Here is a 22381-nt window from a genome sequence, read left to right on the forward strand (position 1 = left end):
TTTCTTTTCAACCCGAGGACTTGGTGAAATCACTTACCCTCTTTCTGTTTCCATAAAATAAGGATCCTAATGTCTACTCACTCTATCCTACAGTATAAACATGGGTTTTTCATAAATTATTATTTCCATTATTATCTACCAGTCTGGGTCTGACTGGATTTTAGCAGCCTTCATTCATGATTAATTTGCACTTGTGAAATGGACTTCAAAAATTTTTTTGAAGTGGATTTCTTTGATGATGTACTTAGACCCGCCCCCGCCCCCACCCCCACCCCCCCAAAAAAGAAAAGAGAGAAATAGCAATCAAAGATTTGGCAAACTTTTTACATTAGCTGTTCTTCATTGTATTTCTTCTTGGTTACATTTCTGCTTTTGAACACTAGATGGGACTAAGATGACTTGTGTTACAGTAGTAGCTGAAAGGATTCCTCAGCATTCCGACTTCTGAATGAAGTCCTGTCTGCTTATTGAGAGGGTTTAAGTTAACTAGATACAGATAGGGCTGTTTTCATTTTTTCGGTTGATATGGCTTCCTTGTTTATTTTAAATGGTGACTTTGAGAAATATTTAGATAATATTAAAACCTTATTATATAAGATTCAGGTAATACAGGAATGCGTGGTCAAAATATACCACAGTATTTTTCTTATTTGCAACTTATAGAGAAATCTAATAAAAATCAAAAGAATTAGTAATGTCTAATGCTCTTACTTTAATCACCATGAGCCTGGCAGATAGTTATAAAAAGTACTTGATAATTACCTGGGAAGAAAAAAAAATTAAACAAATGTTACATGTTTCTTTTGTTCTTCTTTCTTTTTTTTTCTCATTTTAAATGACCCCTTTATGAATTAACAGCTGTCCCTAAAATAAAGGTAATGCATCATTACTAATAATAGCCAAATGACTGTCTAGAAAAAGAATAGTATAGCTGGAAATAGAGCTCCATAGCTTTGTCTATATAGTTTATAACAGAATGCATCTAAAGGAATTGTGTATTAAAGTATATTTTATAAAAATATATATTGTAAGAAATGTCCCAGTTGCTGTATGAACTTGTTGGCCTAACAGTGCTTGTTTTCCTTTCACATTTTAAAATGACATGCACATAAATCTTTAACCCTAGTGTATAGGTTAAGAAAAATAATACTGTTCCCTGGTGGGTAGCTCCAATTGGTAGGAGCGCGATCCGTACACCAAGAGATTGCAGGTTTGATCCCTGTTGGGTGCACGTATGGGAAGTAGCAGATTGGTATTTCTCTCTCACATTGGATGTCTCTCTCTCCACCCCCCCCTCCACCCCAGTAATCAATAAACATATCCTTGGGTGTAAGGATTAAAATATAAATAGTGTGAGGGAGGGTGGGAAGGAGATAAATGAATAAAGGAAGAAAGGAAGAAACTTTAATTATACACTTAAAGGAATTTTCTACTAAAATAATTTTGAGAAAAATCAGCATTAAGTTGGGTTTACATAAACTCACCTTCGGTTACTCTTCACAGTTCACTTAGGAAGGTTGATTTGCAAAGTGGTGCCTATATGTTAATGTAATTCACTTAAATTTTTTCTTAGAAAGTTCTTTATTTTTATTGCTTGTTTATTCACCAGAAACTCCAACCATTATTACCTTCTTGGCTTTCTATCTTCTAGTTCCCCATCTAGAGGACTGTGTTGAGATTTTCTGATCTTTTAGGATGGACTCAACAGATCTGGTTTATGAAGCAAGATTGGAGTCTTTGGCATCCTTAGATCAACATTTCCTAAAGTGTGTTCTGCAGAACATTGCTGTTCCACATGATGCTAATGGGTTGCCCACCAAAGTAGCACTTCACAGTGAAATATCTTTAGGAAATGCTGGGTTAAACCATTTGAAACTGGTTTGTTTATAGCATAACTTCACAGTCTAATATGCTAATGATATGTTACATAAATCTCTAAGAGGGAGATGTAGTATTTTCCTAAAGTATTTTGACTTTGTTTGTTTTTTTTAACTTCATTATGCCTGTTATCTTTGAGAATACAGATGGGAAATGTTCTACCAACTTTTAAAAGAAGATATTGTGATATGCCTTTATATACCTATTTATTTTGTAATACTACTAGAGACCCAGTGTACAAATTCGTGCACCAGTGGGACCCCTAGTCCTGGCCTGCGGGATCGGGCCAAAACCGGCTCTCCGACATCCCCCGAGGAGTCCCTGATTGCAAGAGGACACAGGCTGAGGGACCCCACTGGTGCACGATTGGGGCCAGGGAGGGACCGTGGAAGGGCTCCAGGGCGTGTCTGGCCCATCTCACTCAGTCCTGATCAGCCAGCAGCAAGCTAACCTACTGGTTGGAGTGTCTGCCCCCTGGTAGTCAGTGCATGTTGTAGTGACTGGTCGACTGGTCAACTGTCTGCCCCCTGGTTGTCAGTGCACATCATAGTGAATGGTTGAGCGGCCTTAGCATATCATTAGCATTTTATGCTTTGATTGGTTGAATGGATAACCGGATACTTAGCATATTAGACTCTTATTATGCAGGATTATAGTACTCCCGTGAATATTGTGTTTGCCTGGCAAAATCCCAACTCTGGTTGCATCCAACTTTCTGCCTGCTGTATGCCTGTGCCTAGGCAATTGAGTATAGCTGGAGAAAGAGGTGCATGTGCGTGTACACACACACACACACACACACACACACACACCCCATGCTGATTGGTTTGACTTCACCTTCATGACCACTAACCTCAAGTGAGCCCTTAGTTCTGCCCTATAATTCTACTACAGATCCTTGCCCAGTCTCCTAGACCACTAAATTTCACTCCTATTTTTCCTCCTCAGAGTTCTCACAACCTCTCCCCCGCTTACCTATTCTCTCTCTCAGCTGGTAATCTTGCTTCCTATTGCATTGAGAAAAAAGACACAGTCAAAGGGATGTTCACATGCTTCCAGTATCTTGTCTGCTGGCTACCTTCCTGATCTCTGCCCACAGACAGGCCCTTCTCTGTAACTGCAGGATCCCCCTCCCTCCCTGAGTCAGTTCTGCATCAGTAGGCCACCCTTGTCTATTGAATTATTCCTACTAATACCTAAGTGGAGCAGGGATTTTTATTTCCCTAGCTGTTGTAGTCTTAGCACCTTGGATGGTGCCCTGATCATGGTGGTTGCTCAGCATATATTTCTTGAATAAATGGAGTAATATTTCCCATCCTTTCAAAAAACATTTTATTTTGAATTCATTCTACTAGTAAACTTCAAGTTTGTAAAATAGTACAGAGAATTTCCATATGTGCCTTACCAGCTTCCCCTAAATATTTCCCAACTTAAGAAACAAACAAGCTTCCCTTTTGCTATCGAATGTCTCATAGCTCTGCTTCCTTGAAGAACAGAACTCCTTAAGCATATTTTCTGTACTAGCTGTCTCCATCTTTTTTTCCTCCTTTTAAACCCACTCTAGTCAGGCTTTTGCCCTTTCCTAGCCCCATTTCCCTTAAAACGGCTCTTATCAGGGACCCTACTAAGGCCTTTACATGCAGTGATCAGTTCTTGGTATTAATATATTAGGTGAGTAAAAGATCCTTTGGTTTAGCAATTTTTTTCCAAATAAGATTGATTGTAATAAGGTGTTCACAATCTCTAATTACTGTTTTTCTACTTTTACTAGTACTTGACAGTTTATCCAGAAAGTTATAATTTTTAAATTTATATAATCTACAGGTGTGAAGCATCCAGTCCACACATTCATCCTGTTGGTTGGTGTAAAGAACATAGAAGAGCACTTATCACTCCTCCAGGTTTGTGTCTACTGTACGTCTAATATTGTTCTCATATATCAGAAGTCGGGAAATGTTTTCTGTAAAGGGCCAGGTAGTGAATGTGTTTGACTTTGTAGGCCATACAGCCTCTCTCACAACTATTCAGTTGAGATGAAACACAGAGGCAGCGACAGACAGCATGTAAATGAATGAGCATGGTTGTGCTGCAGTAAAACTTGATTCGCAAAAAGAGGCCGCGCGTCTGCAGGCAGTAGAGTGCTGACACTCAATACACCTGAAAGTATATAAGCGTTGCCTTAGTCTCCAGATTCCCTACCTTTGCCTTGTTTGGAAAAACAGCAAGTTCTGTTTTTAAAAGACCTTTCATTTCTCAAGTGGAAATTCATTTAAATATATTGTCTAACCATAGAAGTGAATTGTCTAAGGCTTTGACGAGCCTGGAGAAATGGGCATACGGGCAGCCTTTGTGGGTGGGGCCTGGACCATCCGAATCAAGGTCAGTCCTGTCAAAAAGCACAATGTGCACGTCGAAGTGGGATTCGGGTTTTTTTCCCTAGATCAGAACTCACGCATTCACTTTTCCTTTTTCTGTTGTGATTCCTGGTTCCGAAAATAGGTTTCACAGCTTTATGGTAGTGATTAATACCTCTCTGCCCGCTGAAGTTGTCAGGTACTTCAGCTGTCTGCCCCCAGCCTAGTGCCGTCTCAGCTTATTCACTCTCTCTTTAACAGGGAACAGTGAACTGCTGATAAATAGTCATCTTTGTCAATTTGTGTTTATCTTCCTGTGCTGAAGAACAGATTCTGTGCTTCACAATAATTAAGACATTGAGTTTCTGAGCATCACTGTTTAAGGTGCCATGACCACTGCCTGTATGAAAAGACAGGGTTATCAGCTCCCAGCAGCCACTTGGCTATAGAGGTTGCTTGTGGACACTCATGCGAGTAATGAAGATGACCATTATCTCAGGGAAAGGATGGCTCCTTGGTTTGCTGGGAGCTGTTCGGTGGATATTGCCCGCTGCATGAAAATAGCAGAGACTCAGCTTGGAGCTTCAGATACGTCTCTCGTTCCATCCTAACAGCTGGTTCCATTTTTAGGCTTGTCCCCAGTTCCTCATTACTGTATCTCACTGAGTGTCTGGACATTTATTCTCAGGGGACCATCCATTCCTGTGATGGGTGAGGCAAGTCCCTTCCACTTTCTGAGTTTTCTCATGTGAAGAAACAGAAGCCTATGTCCTTTACTGATTTACCGAGCCATTTTGAAGATGAAAGAATATTTCCATAAATCATGAAGTGTTAAAGCTAGGTATTAGCAGTTTTATGGCCCAAATGTGGTGCTGCTTGGAAGACTTCTAATCAGTTCTCCTGTGTCCTGCGACTCATGTAATATTAGGAGCTGGTGAATAATGATCACCACCCTCACCATCCAAATTGCTGTGAGGATTCCTTTATTTTTTTATTTATTTTAATCTGCGCCCGAGGATATTTTTCCATTGATTTTTAGAGAGAGTGAAAGAGAGAGAAACATTGATGTGAGAAAAACACTCCGATTGGTTACCTCCTGCATGTGCCCTGGTCAGGGCCCAGGCCAGGAAGGAGCCTGCAACCAAGGTATGTGCCCTTGACTGGAATAAAACCTGGGACCCTTTGGTCTGCAGGCTGACGCTCTATTCACTGAGCCAGACCGGCTAGGGCTGAGGATTCCTTTAGATTTCCCAATTTGATATCAGTCTTATTTTTTTCCTTACCACCTTTTTGGTCGTGATCAAGGATCTGGTAAATAAACAGAACCAGTGAACAACAGATTCTTGGTTATGTCTTCACAGCACTGGGTTAGGTACCTGGGAAGGTGTGGTGTAAGGCATGATTGCTGACTTCTGATGTGAGGCAAAAACCTTTCATGGACTTTTACCATTCATTAGAAAAGAAAATATATAGCTTTTTGACAAATTAAGAAAATACAGAATTGCATGTTAAAAAGTGCCAAACACACAACATTGTGAATATAATCAGTGCCACTAACTATACAGTATATGGTTTAACCTAAATATGGTTAAAATGGTAAATTTTATGTGATATATGTTGTAATACACACAGTTTGATTAGCTTTAAAAGAAAACCTTCCAAGTGATGTGACTGGCATGTAGGGCCTGTACTGATGTTACTCTACTCTTTCATTCCATGACATAAATGGTGTTCTTTCTTAGGTCCCTTTGCTGTGGGCACATTTCTGGCTTTGATCTCTGATATCAGCTGCTCTCTGAAACCCCTGTTACTTTGTGGATCAGTTCCCTGAGCACTTGCTGGCCATGTCTGTGTTCTGTCTGATCACATAATAAGTCTACTGTTTTCTCCCCCTAGAATTAAAGTCTTCATGCCTTTTTAAATGATGTTTATTTTGAATTATTGAAATTATATATTTAAGACATACTTAAAACAAAGTTTAGAGTGAAAATAAAGATAATCACTGTGTCTTTCCAGAAAAACCTCTTTGCTTCTATATATGCACATGCATGCAATCAGTTTTAATGTGACTTCAATTGTGGAAGATAGGGTCCTTAAAAATACGTTGTAAAATGTTTGTGTACACAGAAATCCTTGCGTATTTACTCTCTAAAATGTTTATTTGAAAATGATTTTAAATGTACAGAAACGCTGCAAGAATAGTACTGTAGACCCATTCAAGTTTATCAGTTGTAACAGTGATGGCATTTATAGCAGAAAGATCAAGCATTGCATTTAGTTGTCTATCCCTCTAGTCTCCCTCAGGCTCGCCTTGACTTTCATAACTGCATGTGTGTGAAGATTGCAGATTAGTCTCTTCGTTCTGTAGAGCGTTACTTCATTTGGGTTTGCTTGGTGTTTCCTCGTGGTTAGACCCAGGTTATGCGTTTTTGGCAGGAAATCATAGAAACAAGGCTGTGTTCTCCTTGCATCCTTTCAGGTGGCACGTTGTTGTCAGTTTGTCTCAGTACTGGTTGATTTTTACCATTAATTGATCAAGATGGTATTTTCTAGGTTTCTCCACCAATGTAGTTTATGGAGAGATGCTTTGAGAGGCTATAAATATCCTGTATCTCACTCCTATGTCACTCACTGATTTTAGCATCTGTTGATATTTCTAGTATGAACTATTATTCTGAAAGTTGCTAATTGGTAATTTTTCTTATTTTATTACTCCTTGTACATAATGAGTTCATATTCCTATGCCAAGAATAGCTTTCTTGCCTTCCCATTTATTCATTTAATTTATTGGTATCGGTGGAACCCATAGATTACTGATGTCATCAGTGGGTTATAATTTGTTACCAGCATTGTTTTCATGTCTAGATTCTCTCAGATTTGGCCAGTAGGAGCTGCTTTAAGCTGGTTTCCATATCCTTTTGAGAAAGTCCTACTTTCTGGCTCAGTTAGGCTTATCTTGTACCTTCCCTGACCCAACCCTGAAGGCAATCATTTCTCCGAGTCTGCATGGTTCTTTTTACTAGAGAAGGATAGTTAGAAAATAAGATCTGGACACTAGATGGGCTCATTGCTGTTGGGGTGTTGCTGCTTCCATCTTCTCAGTAGACATAGGAAATATGTAAATATATAACAATTTATTCATCGTTATTTTTATGTCATTTATACATATTAAAAACCATGAGTTTTTATTATTAGCTCATTCATATTTCACAATACTGAGTTTATTCTGGTTTTCTACTTTCTGTAATTATACCTCTCGTTTTAGTCCATGAGAAATCTGGCTTCTGTTGTTTATAATATGTTTACTGGTGTTTTCAGTCCCCTTTATGTAGTCGGTTTCGCACTCTACTGGACTATTGTTAATTCTTGCTCGGGGCTACCATTCATTCCTGCCTGGGGCTGCCTAATGGAATTTGAACCCTGGAGAAAGGACAAGGGGGCAGGAGGGAAGAAGGGCGGTTCCTTTTAGACATGGTATATTTTGTCATGTTTGTTTTATCTAACAATATGACAATATATCTGGAATATATCACATATTAGTATATATAAATCTACCTCATTCTTTTTAATAAATTCTTTTATATGTACTATATAGCTTTTTGCACAGTTCTATAGTGATGGTCATTTAACTGGTATTTACATTTCACATCTACAATTGTCTTTGTAATACATATATGAGAATTTCCTAGAGTATTAGAAGTAAAATTGCAAGATTAAAGCGTATTTATGCTTGTGTGTTAATGTGTTTTTGTATGTGTCTTGTGTTATAATACTGTTCTTACCTGAGACTGTAAATTGTACATATACATATAAAATTTTCATTTAAAAGTTGATAGGGAAATCATGATTAAGATGAAAGCAATTTCATTATTATAAATAGTTCTGAATGTGGAATTAGTTTAAAGTTATTATGTGTAATAAAAACATAACTTCCTATGTTATAATGATAGCATTTCATACTATTATAGGTCAATTTGTGGTTCTCACTATCATTTTGGTTAAACCTAATAGGATTTAATTTTTTTCACTCTTAGGTTATCCAAATGTGAAACATTTTTCTTGGGATAAATACTTAGAAGAAACCAATTCTTTGCCTGCTCCTGCAAGAGCTTTCAAAGTGGTGAGAGAGTATATTTCATACTGTTTGACTAATTTGTGTCGGTGATAATGTTTATTCATTGAAATTTAAGAACAGAAAGAGATAGTACTGATGAATTGGAATAGGAATGGGAGGGAAACAGAAGGCCAGAATGATGTTTCTGAATTTTTATAATTTTGAAAGTCAAATTGTTTCTGTTGTTTTTGTTGTTGGCACCTAAAAACTACTTCCATTTTGTACTTTAAAGCTCCTTGGAAAATAATTCTGTTTGAGCTGGTGTGGAGTCAGTTGTTTGTACAACAAACTTCTCTTTTTTAGCTATTCTTTTTAAATTGATTTCACACAGAGTAAGGAGGGAGGGGAAAGAGAGAGAGAAATATAGATGTGAGAGAGAAACATTGATAGGTTGCCTCTTGCACATGCCCTGGCTGGGGATCAAACCTACAACCAGGGTATGCTCCCTGACCGGTGATCGAACCTGCCACCCCTTTTAATGGGTGTGTAGGAGGATGCTCCCACCAATTGAGCTGCACTGGCCAGGGTCAGCTAGGTGTTCTGAAAGACCAAGCAGGACAGGGCATTGTTTTCTAATGTAAATTACATTCAATAATTCCTTTTAATTTGTTTATGGCAAGCTGAGGTGCTATTTTTATTTTGTTGCTATAAATTAGCATGTTTACTTACCAAAATACAAGGTCATCTGCTTTTATATTATCTTTCTATACTTGGGTCATTGTTTCTTGGTATTAAGATTCAAAGTAAACCTCATTTCTGTGTAAGGGAAGAATAAGAAATAAAATGTATTTAAAAATTTTTCCCATCTCAAAAAACTTGCTTCATAATTTATATTTTCCATGAATTTAAAGGTAAAAAAAGATATGTTAAATATAAACATTTTTATATTGCATAAGTATTATAAACAATACTTTTCTTTAAATTGTCCTTTTGTGTATAAGTTGCTAGGATTTTTAATGATTTCTCTAAGATTTCTCTAGTTGGCTTTTAGGTGCCGTATTAATTCTTTTGTATGCTGTACATAATTTTTTCACTTAATTTTCAGAGAAACACTTTTACTTCACCCATTTTACAGAAGAGAGGTGTGAATTTCAGAAAATTTAAGATATTTGTCTAACATAGCAAATAATTACCTTGCCTTCTACCAGTAGCCCTAGCGTTTTCAGAGGTTTAAGGCTTTCTGCTGACCATTTGAGTCCTTAATCTCATTCCTGTTCCTACTAGAGTGATTCGATATGGCATGTTTATTTTTTTGTGTGTGTGTTTTTTTATATGGTATGTTTTGAGTGCTAATTTTCTTCTTTCAAAGATATCTTCAGCTTTTTGCTTTCATTGCCACCTTTAATCTTCATGTCTTAATTCTGACATTTTAATGTTCTCTTAAAAAATAGTTTTCATGCTTGTTGATTTTTCCCAAGGTTGCTCCCTCTGATGAGAAAAAAAAATTCTGTCTTCCCTGTGGCTAATCAAATAATCAAAATATTTTTTTTAATTATTTTTCTTTTTTTTTAAATACATTTTGATTTTTTACAGAGAGGAAGGGAGAGAGATAGAGAGTTAGAAACATCAATGAGAGAGAAACATCGATCAGCTACCTCCTGCACATCTCCTACTGGGGATGTGCCCGCAACCAAGGTACATGCCCTTGACCGGAATCGAACCTGGGACCTTTCAGTCCGCAGGCCGGCGCTCTATCCACTGAGCCAAACCAGTTTCGGCGAATAATCAAAATATTTTTAATTTCATCTTAAGATTTTTTTGCTTTCTATTTGCTTCTATAGACTAGGTTTGGCCATGTGATGTGGGATTGTGCTTTTGATAAGGGAGAGTGAAGTCCAAAGCCATTCTTGACACTTGAGGGTTTGAAAGGCTGGTTTTCTGAATGGCTCATCTTTTTTAATTTAATTTTTTTTTAATTCTATTTTTGTGACGTAGAGCCTACCTTCTCTTCCCCTTAATTTCACTGTATAAAATTTCCTTTTGTGGCAGAAACCTCCACATGGATTCCAGAAAAAAATGAAGCTGGAAGTCATAGACAAAAGAAATCCCATGTTTATTAGAGTGGCCACAGTTGCAGACACAGATGATCACCGAATAAAAGTGAGTGCTTTCTGTTGTGGTTCTGCTTTGCCTTTTGTTGCAAGACGTCTTGGATGGAAACTTCAGCAGATCTTTAATTTGTAAAGTCCTACAATTAAATTAGTAAAACCACAGGGCTAGGCAAATTAAGTGTCTGTGCATCTTCATAGTCAGTATTTACCCAGTTTTTTTCTTTAATCTATGTAAGTTTTTTCTTTAATTATGACTAGCTTTTAATGTCATGTCTACTTTCTCCAAACACACACTTAATATAGTAAAAGTCAGTCATAATTAAGAGAAGACTTCTTACGTAGATAATAGAGACATTTCCTCTGAATAGAATAGCTTACTATCCAGTAGTATGCTCTTTTTTAAAAAAGTTGAAGGCTAATGTTATTTGATGGGGTATGTTATATGTAGACTTTTCAGAAGGATATCTTGTCTTTTAATACAGGACAAGTAAAGAGAAATAATTTTATGAATACAATCGGTTTTTAGTTAGAGTTGGGGTACTAAAAGCCGAGTCCCTCTCCTAAAAGTAAGCAGATGTCAGGAGGATGGGTCTGGCTTGTCACGTCTGAGTGTGATGAAGTGAAGGGTGGCAGCCGCTTCAGGGGAGGAGTCAGAACTTCTTGTCTTGGTTTCTGGTTTCAGCATTAAATTCGCCACAAACTAGAACAATGTGTGTTCTGCTTGCTTCACAGGATCATTTAGAATCTCTGTTAGGTATGACAATAGTTTTAACCACAGCCAGATGTTAGATTTACAAGGTGTACAGGGTAACATTTGTGGTGATAATCATGTGAGAGGTTTGTGTTATTATCATTATTTTGTCAATGAGGCTGGGGCTAAGAAAGACTATAATGACTTCCTTATTAATTAAGGGCAATGGCAGAACTAGGTCACAGTCCTAAGCTGTAGAAGTCTAATTTTTTGCTAAAAAAATCAAACCCTTAAATATCTTTAGTTAGATAATGTATAAGAAAATAAATTGTAAAATAACATGAAAAACCTGAGTATGAGGTTTTTCAAATGTGGTATTTCTATAAAATAGAAATTTTAACATTTAATTCAGTATTTTTAACATTATATAATTACTTAATATTAAAATTTTATAAATAATGGAAGATCTATCTTAACCTTTTTCAAATATATTTTCTTGTTAATTGTCTTTTATTTTATGACTTTTGAGTTTGGAGTCTTGCTTAGAAGGGCTGTTCCACTCTATGATTACCAATACATTCACTCATGCATTCTTCTAGAATATTTATTGTTCAGTTTTTTGTGTGTGTTTTTTTGTTGTTGTTGTTTTTTTAATATATTTTTATTGATTTTTTACAGAGAGGAAGGGAGAGAGATAGTTAGAAACATCGATGAGAGAGAAACATCGATCAGCTGCCTCCTGCATATCTCCTACTGGGGATGTGCCCGCAACCCAGGTACATGCCCTTGACCGGAATCAAACCTGGGACCTTTCAGTCCGCAGGCTGACGCTCTATCCACTGAGCCAAACCGGTTTCGGCGGAGTTTTTAATGTCTTGTAAGGAGTAAGAGATTCATAGACTTTAAAAGGGAAACCTAGATAGCAAACTTGATTTAAAACTAAAACATACAGTAAGGGGCAAAAGTAGATGTATAGTTGTTTATTTGGAAAACAATATAATAATCTATATATATAAAAGCCTAAGCGACCATCCAACCATTTCACCATCTGACCGGTAGCTGTGATGTGCAATGACCACCAGGGGGCAGACGCTCCGACTGGTATCTATGACATGCACTGACCACCAGGGGGCAAACGCTCAACGCAGGAGCTGCCGACTTTCCGTTACTTTGCAGTTGCAGTTCTTGGGTGATGCACCCGGAACCAGAGAGTAGGGAGCCTGATTCCGGGGTGCATCACCCCACAACCACCCTCTCGCAATCTGGGTCCCCTCAGGGGATGTCGGAGAGCTGATTTCGGCCCATTTCCCATAGGCCAGGCCAAGGGACCCCACTGGTGCACGAATCCGGCTGAACCACCTGTCACTGTGATGTGCACTGACCACCAGGGGGGCAGATGCTCAACACAGGAGCTGCCCTCTGGTGGTCAGTGCGCTCCCACATGGGGAGCGCTGTTCAGCCAGAAGCCGGGCTCATGTCTGGCAAGCGCAGCACTAAGGATGTCTGACTGAGGACTTAGGCCCACTCAAGCTTCAGTGGGGAGTGGGTCTAAGCCCTCAGTCGGACATCCCCGAGGGCTCCTGGACTGCAAGAGGGCGCAGGCCGGGTTGAGGGGACCCTCCCCCCCTCCCCAACCCAAGTGCATGAATCTCTTGCACCGGGCCTCTAATTAATAAATAATGATACAAGAATCAACTCTGTTTCATGTACGCACAACTGTAAACCTACTTTATGACCCATCATGTATATAGCCTGTCAGTATATCTTCCACCCTACAAGATAAAAAATATGTAATACTACAGGATATGCAGCCGTTTCTTAGTGACCATGCCTGAAAGATCAACAGCCCTTTTACCTGGGTGCCCAATAAAGATGGTGGCACTGACCACTCTGTAAAACCTCTTGGAGAGATCTTGTAATTATTTATGAGGGAAAAAATAGCTAAAATGCATTTGATGGAGGGGTATTATGTAAAATGGGTATATTTAATAGGGCATTGCATTTTTTAAAAGTGTTTTTAACATTATTTTAGGAGAGTTGACATTTATACAAAAGGTCCTCCTGCCTCCCCACTCTCCCCTACCACTGTCCCTCGCTTTCCTGATTTTTGCATTACTTTAGCAATATTAATGGGCGTTTGGTGTTGCTTCTATGAACATGTTAATTACTCAAGTTGCTTATTGGGAGGTATATGTAACATACCTGTGGAAGTATTGCCAAAAAAGTGCCTTTGACAAGACATTTATTGATGGTTAGATAATTTGAAGATAGGTCAAAAGTGCTCCTTTTCTCATAGTGTGGATGAAGTAATTTAAATAATTGAAACAATTTATTTGGTATTAAACATACTATATAAGTTAGAAGAGAATGAATATGGTTATGATGGGAAGACCTGAATTGCTAAATTTCTTTATTGTTATCCAGGTTCACTTTGATGGCTGGAATAGTTGCTATGATTACTGGATAGATGCAGATTCTCCTGATATTCACCCTGTCGGCTGGTGTTCAAAAACTGGGCATCCTCTTCAGCCTCCTTTGAGTAAGAAACCCAAGGATAACGAAAAATGTTTCCATTTTCTTGAATAATGCTTAATATTTCCTTTTCCCTTATCCTCTTTTCTTTATAGTTGTTCATATGGGAAACAATATGATAATTAATAAATAATTATACTATACATTTCTTCTCTATGTAATTCTTTTCTCTCTTACTACATTTTTAATTGGAGCAAAAATAAAAGAAAAAATTTAATATCTGAAAAAGTAAAGTGAGTATAGACATTCTTTTACTTTTATTTAGAAGTGATCATCACCTTTTAAAATTAGTACTGAATTTTTAGAAGGCAGTTTGTTAGACTATCAAAATTTAATGTATCATTGTCAATATCCTGATAGTGAGTTATAATATAGTTTTGCAAAATGTTGTCATTGGGAGAAACTGGACAAAGTGTACAAGGGATCTCCCTCTGGCCCTGGGCTGTGTGGCTCAGTTGGTTGAGCATTTTCCTGTGCACCGAAAGGTCGCCAGCACAGTTCCCTATCAGGGCACATGCCCAGGTTACAGGTTTAGTCCCTGGCCAGAGTGCATACAGGAGGCAACCGATTGATGTTTCTCTCTCTCTCTCTCTCTCTCTCTCTCTCTCTCTCTCTCTCTCTCTCTCCCTCTCTCCCCCTCCTCCCTTCCTCGCTCTCTAAAATCAAGAAAAATATTTTTTTAAAGGGATCTCCCATACTTATGACTGCATGCGAATCTACAATTATCTTAGTGAACATTACAGTTTTTATTTATTTTTATTTATTTTTAATATATTTGTATTGATTTCAAAGAAGAAGGGAGAGGGGGAGAGAGATAGAAACATCAACAATGAGAGAGAATCATTGATCGGCTACCTCCTGCAAGCCCCCCACTGGGGATGAGCCCGCAACCCGGGCATGTGTCTTTGACTGGAATCAAACCTGGGACTTTTCAGTCCACAGGCCGATTCCCTATCCACTGAGCCAAACCAACTAGGGCAACATTACAGGTGTTTTTTTTTAATTATTTTTTTAAGACATGGTATTGTTTTCAGCACATTTAATGTAACAAGACTTGGGAACAAATATGGGTTAAATAAACTGTGGTGCACTCATACAGCAGATACTATACAACAGTCATAAAGACTATTACTATTGAGATGGAACAATTTATAAGACATGGCCTTTAACTTAAAGACCAAAGAAGAACCTTTCAGAATAGTACACATCTGTGTTGTCATTTCATGTGGCAAAATAAAACAAAACAAAAAACCTGATACATGTATTGGGTGTATCAGACCCACATCTAGGAGGGTTCATATTAACTGAGTTTGAAATGTGGAAAGGGAGTAGCTTGACTGGGATCTGTAACTGGTTTTTTGTCTCCAGTGTGTTTAAAGTTTTCACAGTGTAAGATTCATATATTATGTTATTTACTTGAAAAAAAATGTTTAGAATCTTCTCATTAATTCAGATTAGGTATCTCTGGAATTTGTGACATTTTGAAAGGGATTTAGATGAAAGTTTACTATTGAAGAAAGACAAAATAGTGTGAACAAAGTCATAGGGGGGAGCACCTTTAGAAGTAGAGACTTTGAAGACATTTTTACTTCTATAGGATCTCCTTCTTTTTTTGTTTATATGCACTGATTTATGTATTGATTCCGAATTGGATTTTTCCACTCTTACAATCTGATTAACTTCATGCTTCTTTCTTTTTCCTTTTTCTCTTTTGCTTTGTCATAGGCCCCTCAGAGCTAATGGAAGCTTCAGAACAAGGTGGATGCTCAACCCCAGGATGTAAAGGGATTGGTCATTTTAAGAGAGCGAAACATCTGGGCCCTCAGAGGTATGGGGTGCTGTGGCTCACATGGGGATTCCTTATCTGGTCAGATAGGGGGTGTTATATGTACAAGATAATGGTTTTCATGTATACTGAATAGATGTGAACTAATTTTAAATTCAGATCCATAGGAATTGTGGTTACCATGGTGATCCTGTAAAAACGCAGAGCATATCTGTAGTTAAATCTTCCTGGGAGAGAATGTATTCACAGTTTAAAATAGATTTACTCTAGTTATTTGGCTTTTGTGACTAGTGTAGACACTTAGCTTCTGAAACAGTTATTTTGGGTTGAACAATAATGAGAAGAAGGTAGGTCCTGTTGGAAATACTTGTTTGGTAGAACAAATTATATGATTGGGTGACAACAATTTGAATACAAAGAGGTAATATTGTTGTAGATTAGTTAAGATCACAAAAAGCACAAATATAGTCAAACATGAGAATGTGTTGATCAAAAAAGCATTTTTCTATATTTTCCTCTTACCCCTAATTAACTTAAAAAAGAAACCAAATTTATACATTTGAAATTTGATGTATTATTTAGGCAATTTGGGGTCTTTTTTAGATTTTTAAAATTTTTAGTGAAATACTGAGAAATTGCTATTATTTAAGTGTGGTTATTTTTAAAGAACAAAAGTATTTATCTATGTAGGTATATGTTAAAGTAACTGTTCTACCTGCTTGCTAATTGGATTGCCCAGTAAGAAAAACGATTCCTTGTTTATCTAGAGTGTACAGATTGTGAATCCAGGTCTTTAAAACATCTAAACATTGCTCTGGCTGTTTCTCTGAGAGTTAATAGGAGTTGTAAAATTGGTGTGATTATTTTCTTCTTTATATAGTTTCCTCTTGCATTTCTACCACCTCTCTACAATGCTGCTTATCTTCCTTTTGCAAACCTCCTCCTGAGTTATTTTTATGAGGTTCAGGATGTTCTAGAGTAAAAAGTCTGAGCACAGAAAGGGTGATGATTCCATTTGCAAATATCCATTTAGAAACCCTTTTTGTTGTTTGTATGATTGCAATCCAAAAGTTATATGATTAATTTAAGCTGAGTTAAAAATACTGCATCTTAGAAGTTATTTACTATTCCGAAGTAAAGAAGACTGGATTATTTTCAGACATTATGTAAGCCTAAATGCCAGAAATAACTCATTAACATGATGAATTTCCATTAGATATTTATAAACTCTTTTGTTCAATAAATGTTTTTGAGCAGCAGCAGTTTTTTTCCCTAATAGCTAACAGTTATTGAGCATTAATTTGCTCTGTGAGATATTGCACTGATTGTTTTACCTATATTAGATGACCTTCAAATGACCCTAAAATACAGAACTTTACTTTCTCTGAATTTTTTTTTAAAATATATTTTATTGATTTTTTTACAGAGAAGAAGGGAGAGAGAGATAGAGAGTCAGAAACATCGATGAGAGAGAAACATCGATCAGCTGCCTCCTGCACATCTCCCACTGGGGATGTGCCCGCAACCCAAGTACATGCCCTTGACTGGAATCGAACCCGGGACCCTTCAGTCCGCAGGCTGACGCTCTATCCACTGAGCTAAACCAGTTTCGGCTTCTCTGAATTTTTGAAGAGGCCACTGTGGCACTTGGAGGTGTACTGACTTGCCTAACTGACAGCTAGTTGAGGAGGGAGCTGGGAGCAGCAGTCAGTGTAACTCACGGGTCTGTGCTCTTGGGCACTTACTTCTCCCTGCCTGTGAAGGCCCTGCTCCATGAATGAGTCCCAGACCCAACCCTCAAATATCTCATGGACGAATGGAACTATATGTAAGCTGTACATAATTAAAATAGAGACACAGAATGGTAACTAAATATTGAAACTTAGACACATGTATCTATGAAGAAAAAGACATTTTATTGGGCTGAAGTAGAAAATTTTTAAAAAGATACATTTTGGGCCTTCTGGGAAGAAAACCCACCTATGGCAATGTCCGTGGTCTCTTTCGGAGTGCTTTTGGTCCGAGCCAAGAGTTCTGCCTGTCACTGCCAGGTTGTGGTGGAGAGTCGTTCCCCCACTACCGCCCCCATGGCCCTGGCCACTCCCAGGACCTCCTTTCCCCAAGTGTGCTGTCCTTCCACTGGTCACACCCCCTTTACATGGAAGACTTTATTAAGGCAATATTTCAGTGTAATTAGAACCATAGTAGATAATTACTTATTTTTTTGGAACAAGAGAAGAAGTAGACCTTATGCCTTAAAAGACATGCATTGTAGTAAAGAAGCTGTGTTTAGGGCATAACTGGTAGGTCTGTGCATAAGTCTGCCTAGAGCCTCAGGGAGGAGGATGCAATTCAGAGAACTAGTGGGTCGTTAGCTCCTCCCCAAGGCCGATCTTCGGTGTCCTCAGCCCCTTCCATGGGCTTTTCTTAGTCTCCCGACTCTGATCTCCTATTTACAACACTCGGAGCTCTTTATCTGGCAGGATATTAATTTTTAACAGACATAGACTATTTTCCATTTCATTAGTAGACTTGTGGAAAGGCTGCTGCATCATGGATATGCTCTGAAAGGCTCATTTCACTGGCACTTATTTTTGTCCTTGCTGAGAATGCTGTGTTTAAGGAAACATAATGAGAAAACTCTCTTTGGATTAATTTACTGAGAAACTGCATAAATCAAAACATGCATTCTTTGCGTAGATAACAAAGAAAGTTTCTCTCTTAGCAAGAATACTCAAATGTATGAACATGCAAGCAAAGGCCTATGTTTTGACTAGCATTTGTTGTTGGCTTGTCTGAAAATTGTAATAGTTGGGTTTGATCTAAGACGTGTTTGAAATAGAACATGTATCTCAACAGTGGAATTTAGAACGTAATGTTTATAACTGCCGAAATCGAAGTGATCAGTAAAAGAGGTGGATGCGGATACAGTATTCTCCTCTCTGGGCAGATTCAGTAGCCAGATGGCCTAATTAGCATTGGCTGTGTCCTGGTGTTTTCCCTTTGCTGATTCATTCATTTGGTCTACTGAGAGGCCAAAGAATGGGAGGAGTTTAAAGAAGAACTAAAGTCATATAAAAGTCCATATTCTACATATCTAGTGCCTAGTCTCCTTTCATCATCATATATTTGACCCCCTTTTACCTTCTTCATCCGAGCCCCACAAACAAAACAAATTATGTTTTAAAGATAACTATTTCATACTATTTAATCATACATATAAATACATTTAACTTGTTCAGTTAAATTTTGGAATTTCATATTCTGTAGTCTGCCATTTCAGTTGGAAGAAGTGTTTTCTAATGGGAATGTTCTATTCTTTTTCTTTTAATATTTAGTGCTGCCAGCTGTCCTTATTCAGAAATCAATTTAAACAAAGACCGCATCTTCCCAGATCGCTTAAGTGGGGAGATGCCTCCGGCTAGTCCATCATTTCCGAGAAATAAGAGGACAGACACAAATGAAATCTCCTCATCTCCTGAAATCAGGTAATTTACGTGATGGCATTAGTGTTGTTTAGAAGTCCTCTGGTAGAAAGAGGTTTTCTGCCTTATGTGTTTTATGTTCTATGGTAATACTTTCATGTACATTATTGAAAATACACCCCATTAAGTGTGAAAGGTTGGTGGGGATCAGCACTCGAACTTTTTTTTTAATTAAGGAAAGTATTCACACAAGCACATTTAAGTCAGGCAGGGTTTCTTATTTCTTCTTTTAGTGGAACTTGGTTGGTGTTGAATGAATTGGTCAATATTTATATAGAACCAGCTATTGTTACAAAGATGGCAAACTCCTTGTGAACATTATTTCTTTTTAATGATCATTATATACCAAGTGCTTACATATACCTTACTTCAAGTACCTTAAAATGTTAATTATACTATAAACTCAGTCGTTTAGTTTTGATTTCCCTTCTAGAGTTGAGTTGGGATGTTTTCGCCTCAGTGGATTATATTAGGTAAAGAACTAAGCTATTTGTGACATATCTTTAAGTATGTGGTCTGTGCCTTTATATTACCTGAGGCCATTACTGAAAGAAACAGCAGATTAATAGAAAGATGCTCCATCATGCTTAAGTTTGGGGTTTCTTTTATGGAGCATTTTAAAATCTAAGGCACATAGTTCTTTGTTTATTTTCATATTGTACTACATCTGTCCTCATGAAAGAACAAGTGGATATTTGGATTACTGCATCTGGTTCTGAATTCACAGCAGTGTTATGGAGTAGTGGCATTTCCAGCATCAATATCCTTTTAGACAAGCAGTTTTGCCCTATGCATGGGGTAACCTCTTTGATTATTAACAACAGTGATGATTTTTTAAGTCCTCCAAGCCATGACTAATATGACATGACCTCATTTACCCAACCCAGCACCCTAAAATGAGGATATATCACTTAAAGAAATTTACCCTAAGACAAATAAAAGTACTAATTCACAGAGTAGTAATTAGAGGTACAGAGTTCATTGACTCACTAGGTGGGAAGAATACTTAGAGTTTTAGATTTTTCAAAAGCCATGATATTGTTTAAAACATCAGCAAAATTCTCCAAAGGGCCGGTAGTACCAACTTGCAGGCACTTTGCTAACTGTCTAGACTCCAGGCCAGATTCCTGGGGCCAGAGCCTCCTCGGGGCAGAAGTAAGTGACACTGTTAATTTATCTATCATGGCGGCACCTGGATATAAAGCAACACCAGCATATTTCTCATTCTGATGACCTCCCAGCATCGGAGATTGGTGAATGGGATGGCACAGTCAGCGCCATCAGCATCCAGTCCATTTCCCCTGGCCACTCCACTCCCACTTTGGCACGCAGCTCCTGACTTCCCCCTGTCTCACCTGTTCGCTCTCCTGCAGGATGAGCCTGGTCTGGCTGCGTTGCCCGCCATGCAGCAGGGCAGATGTGCAGGGGAATTAGTGTGTCCTGCCTTCCCTAGCACCTCCCTCTCTGATGAAGGGAACTGCTGTGTAAATAGCCCAGCTCCCTCACCCCCATGTGGGAAAACTGAGATGTGTGTTACACAGACTCCCAGAGTTTCCCCAGCAGGCCTGTGCTGCTGCTGTCCAGGGGGTAGCCAGTACTGCAAGGAAGCTTTCACTGCTGTCCCTTCCCTGTCTCTCCCTCACCCTCCTCCCACCCCCAATCCTACACAGATACTATTCCTCACCTCCCAAGTAAACCACTTGGCAATCAAATCTTCGCTTCAGGGTCGGCTTCTGGTGGTGCAAACTGTCTCTTGCTGAGTCAAAGGGCATTAAAAAAAAAATCCCAATTTTAGTAAATTATTTAGAATGATACAAAGAAAAGGTATTACATCCTGAGTGGGAAATTACATCCACGTGAGCAATGCTTATGGGAAAGGAAGACAGAGGTAACCTGATATTACGAGAATCATCTCGTTTGAGAGCTCTATTCAACGTGTAACCTGAAAACAGCAAAGAAACGGGCCAGCATTATTTTAAGGGCCAGCTCACAGGCCACCTGCTCAAGACAGACTCGTGGACAGCTGCTGTCCACAGCAGCGGTTCCCAAACTCGGCTTCACGTCAGATTCCCTGGGGTCTCACAAGGTTCAGATTTGGAAGCCTGGCCCACCGGAATCTTTCAGGTAGAGCCTGAGTCTGCATTTTAAAAACTGATCTGGGAGTAAACCTTCCAGTGACTGCATTACTCTTAGAATTTAGACCCTAAGTCTGGATGTGGCTCCTGCCTAACTCCCCTGCTTCATCTCTACCAGGCTTTTTTTAAAAACGTAATGCTGCAGCCACGACATCTTTTCTCTCTGCCTACAACCATCTCCCACCAGCTCGTCTCTCATCTTGCCGGCTCCAGGTTAACGCACTTCCTCAGGGAAGCTTCATCGTCTCCTCTAGACTTGGAGCGCAGGCCCCTCATTCCTCGCTTTCCTGTCTCACACGTGATGCCATTGACGGTTTTCCACCAGCCTTCCCAGGGGACACATCTTATATAACGTCAAGGCCACTGCTCCATAACCTTTTTGTTCCAGTAAAACGGCGTACTTCTTCAGCTTTGTAAGATCTCCAGGCTAGATATTTGAGGAGGAATTATTAAATGATGTAATAATTTAATCACTGATTCAGGAAACATACAGTGCACCCCAGTTCATGTTTAACAAGCACCCCCCAGGTGATGGATGCAAGTGATCTATAAACCAGGCTTTGAGAACCGTTATGGACTATAAAGACTTCTCTGGAGGAATACTTCACAGCGTATTAGCAGCTGAAGAACATCGTCATGTATCCCACATAGCCTTATTCTCATGAAATCTATTTTGCAGCTGTTCGTAATTATGTTTTCTATATTAGGTGCTAACTCTAGTAAAAGTTACTTAATGTTTTAAGCTCAGAATTAATGTTTTAACCACAGAAACGCAATAAAGCACTTAACAAATACCTGCTAAACGCTTGTATTACCTTGCAAAGCAAGTAAGTGCCCATTGCTAAGCTGAGTGCAATGAAAAATTTCAGCCTGTTCACTTCATCATAGGCCGTTAAATGGGTTTTCTTGTTGTAGGAGCTGGTTTCCACTCTGAGAGTTGCATAAAGCAGTTGTAGAAATTGTGCCTATCGCTCTGATTTATATTTTTAGGATGAATCAAATTTGTCACTCACACCAAGAACCAGTCTGTACCCTCAAGGAGGGCTCTATTAAACAGATAGGAAAACAAGCTAACATGAAAGATGAAACTATAAGCATCTACAAATTTATTTACTTTTCAAAAACTGTAACATCAAGTAGAATACAATTAATTTAGAGCCAACAGTTTTGATGGATTTCAAAGGATTATGAATCTTCAGGAACATTTTTTTTTTTTTTGCTTCCAAAGATTTTCTGGGCCTGAGAGTTTGACATTGCTGATTAGAGAAAGTCATTTCAATGAGTCGTCATTCCCTGCCTGCTATAAAGTCTCTTCCCCTTTTTTGACAACTGGCTGCCACATATGGGTTAGGAGC

The 22381-nt window shown here is 38.5% G+C and overlaps 1 protein-coding gene across 11 annotated transcripts in view; it reads left to right on the forward strand.

Moving 5' to 3' along the window:
- L3MBTL3 (L3MBTL histone methyl-lysine binding protein 3) overlaps nt 1–22381 on the forward strand; it is an 87261-nt gene that overhangs the window by 53456 nt on the left and 11424 nt on the right. For all 11 annotated transcript variants that reach the window (XM_059700298.1, XM_059700303.1, XM_059700302.1 and 8 more), the window contains 6 exons: nt 3703–3779; nt 8267–8352; nt 10336–10446; nt 13513–13627; nt 15346–15448; nt 18745–18894. In XM_059700298.1, coding sequence (XP_059556281.1) covers nt 3703–3779; nt 8267–8352; nt 10336–10446; nt 13513–13627; nt 15346–15448; nt 18745–18894 — 642 coding nt within the window. The remainder of the gene's footprint in view (nt 1–3702; nt 3780–8266; nt 8353–10335; nt 10447–13512; nt 13628–15345; nt 15449–18744; nt 18895–22381) is intronic.

Source organism: Myotis daubentonii, chromosome 6 (assembly GCF_963259705.1).
Source record: "Myotis daubentonii chromosome 6, mMyoDau2.1, whole genome shotgun sequence".
NCBI lineage: Eukaryota > Metazoa > Chordata > Mammalia > Chiroptera > Vespertilionidae > Myotis > Myotis daubentonii.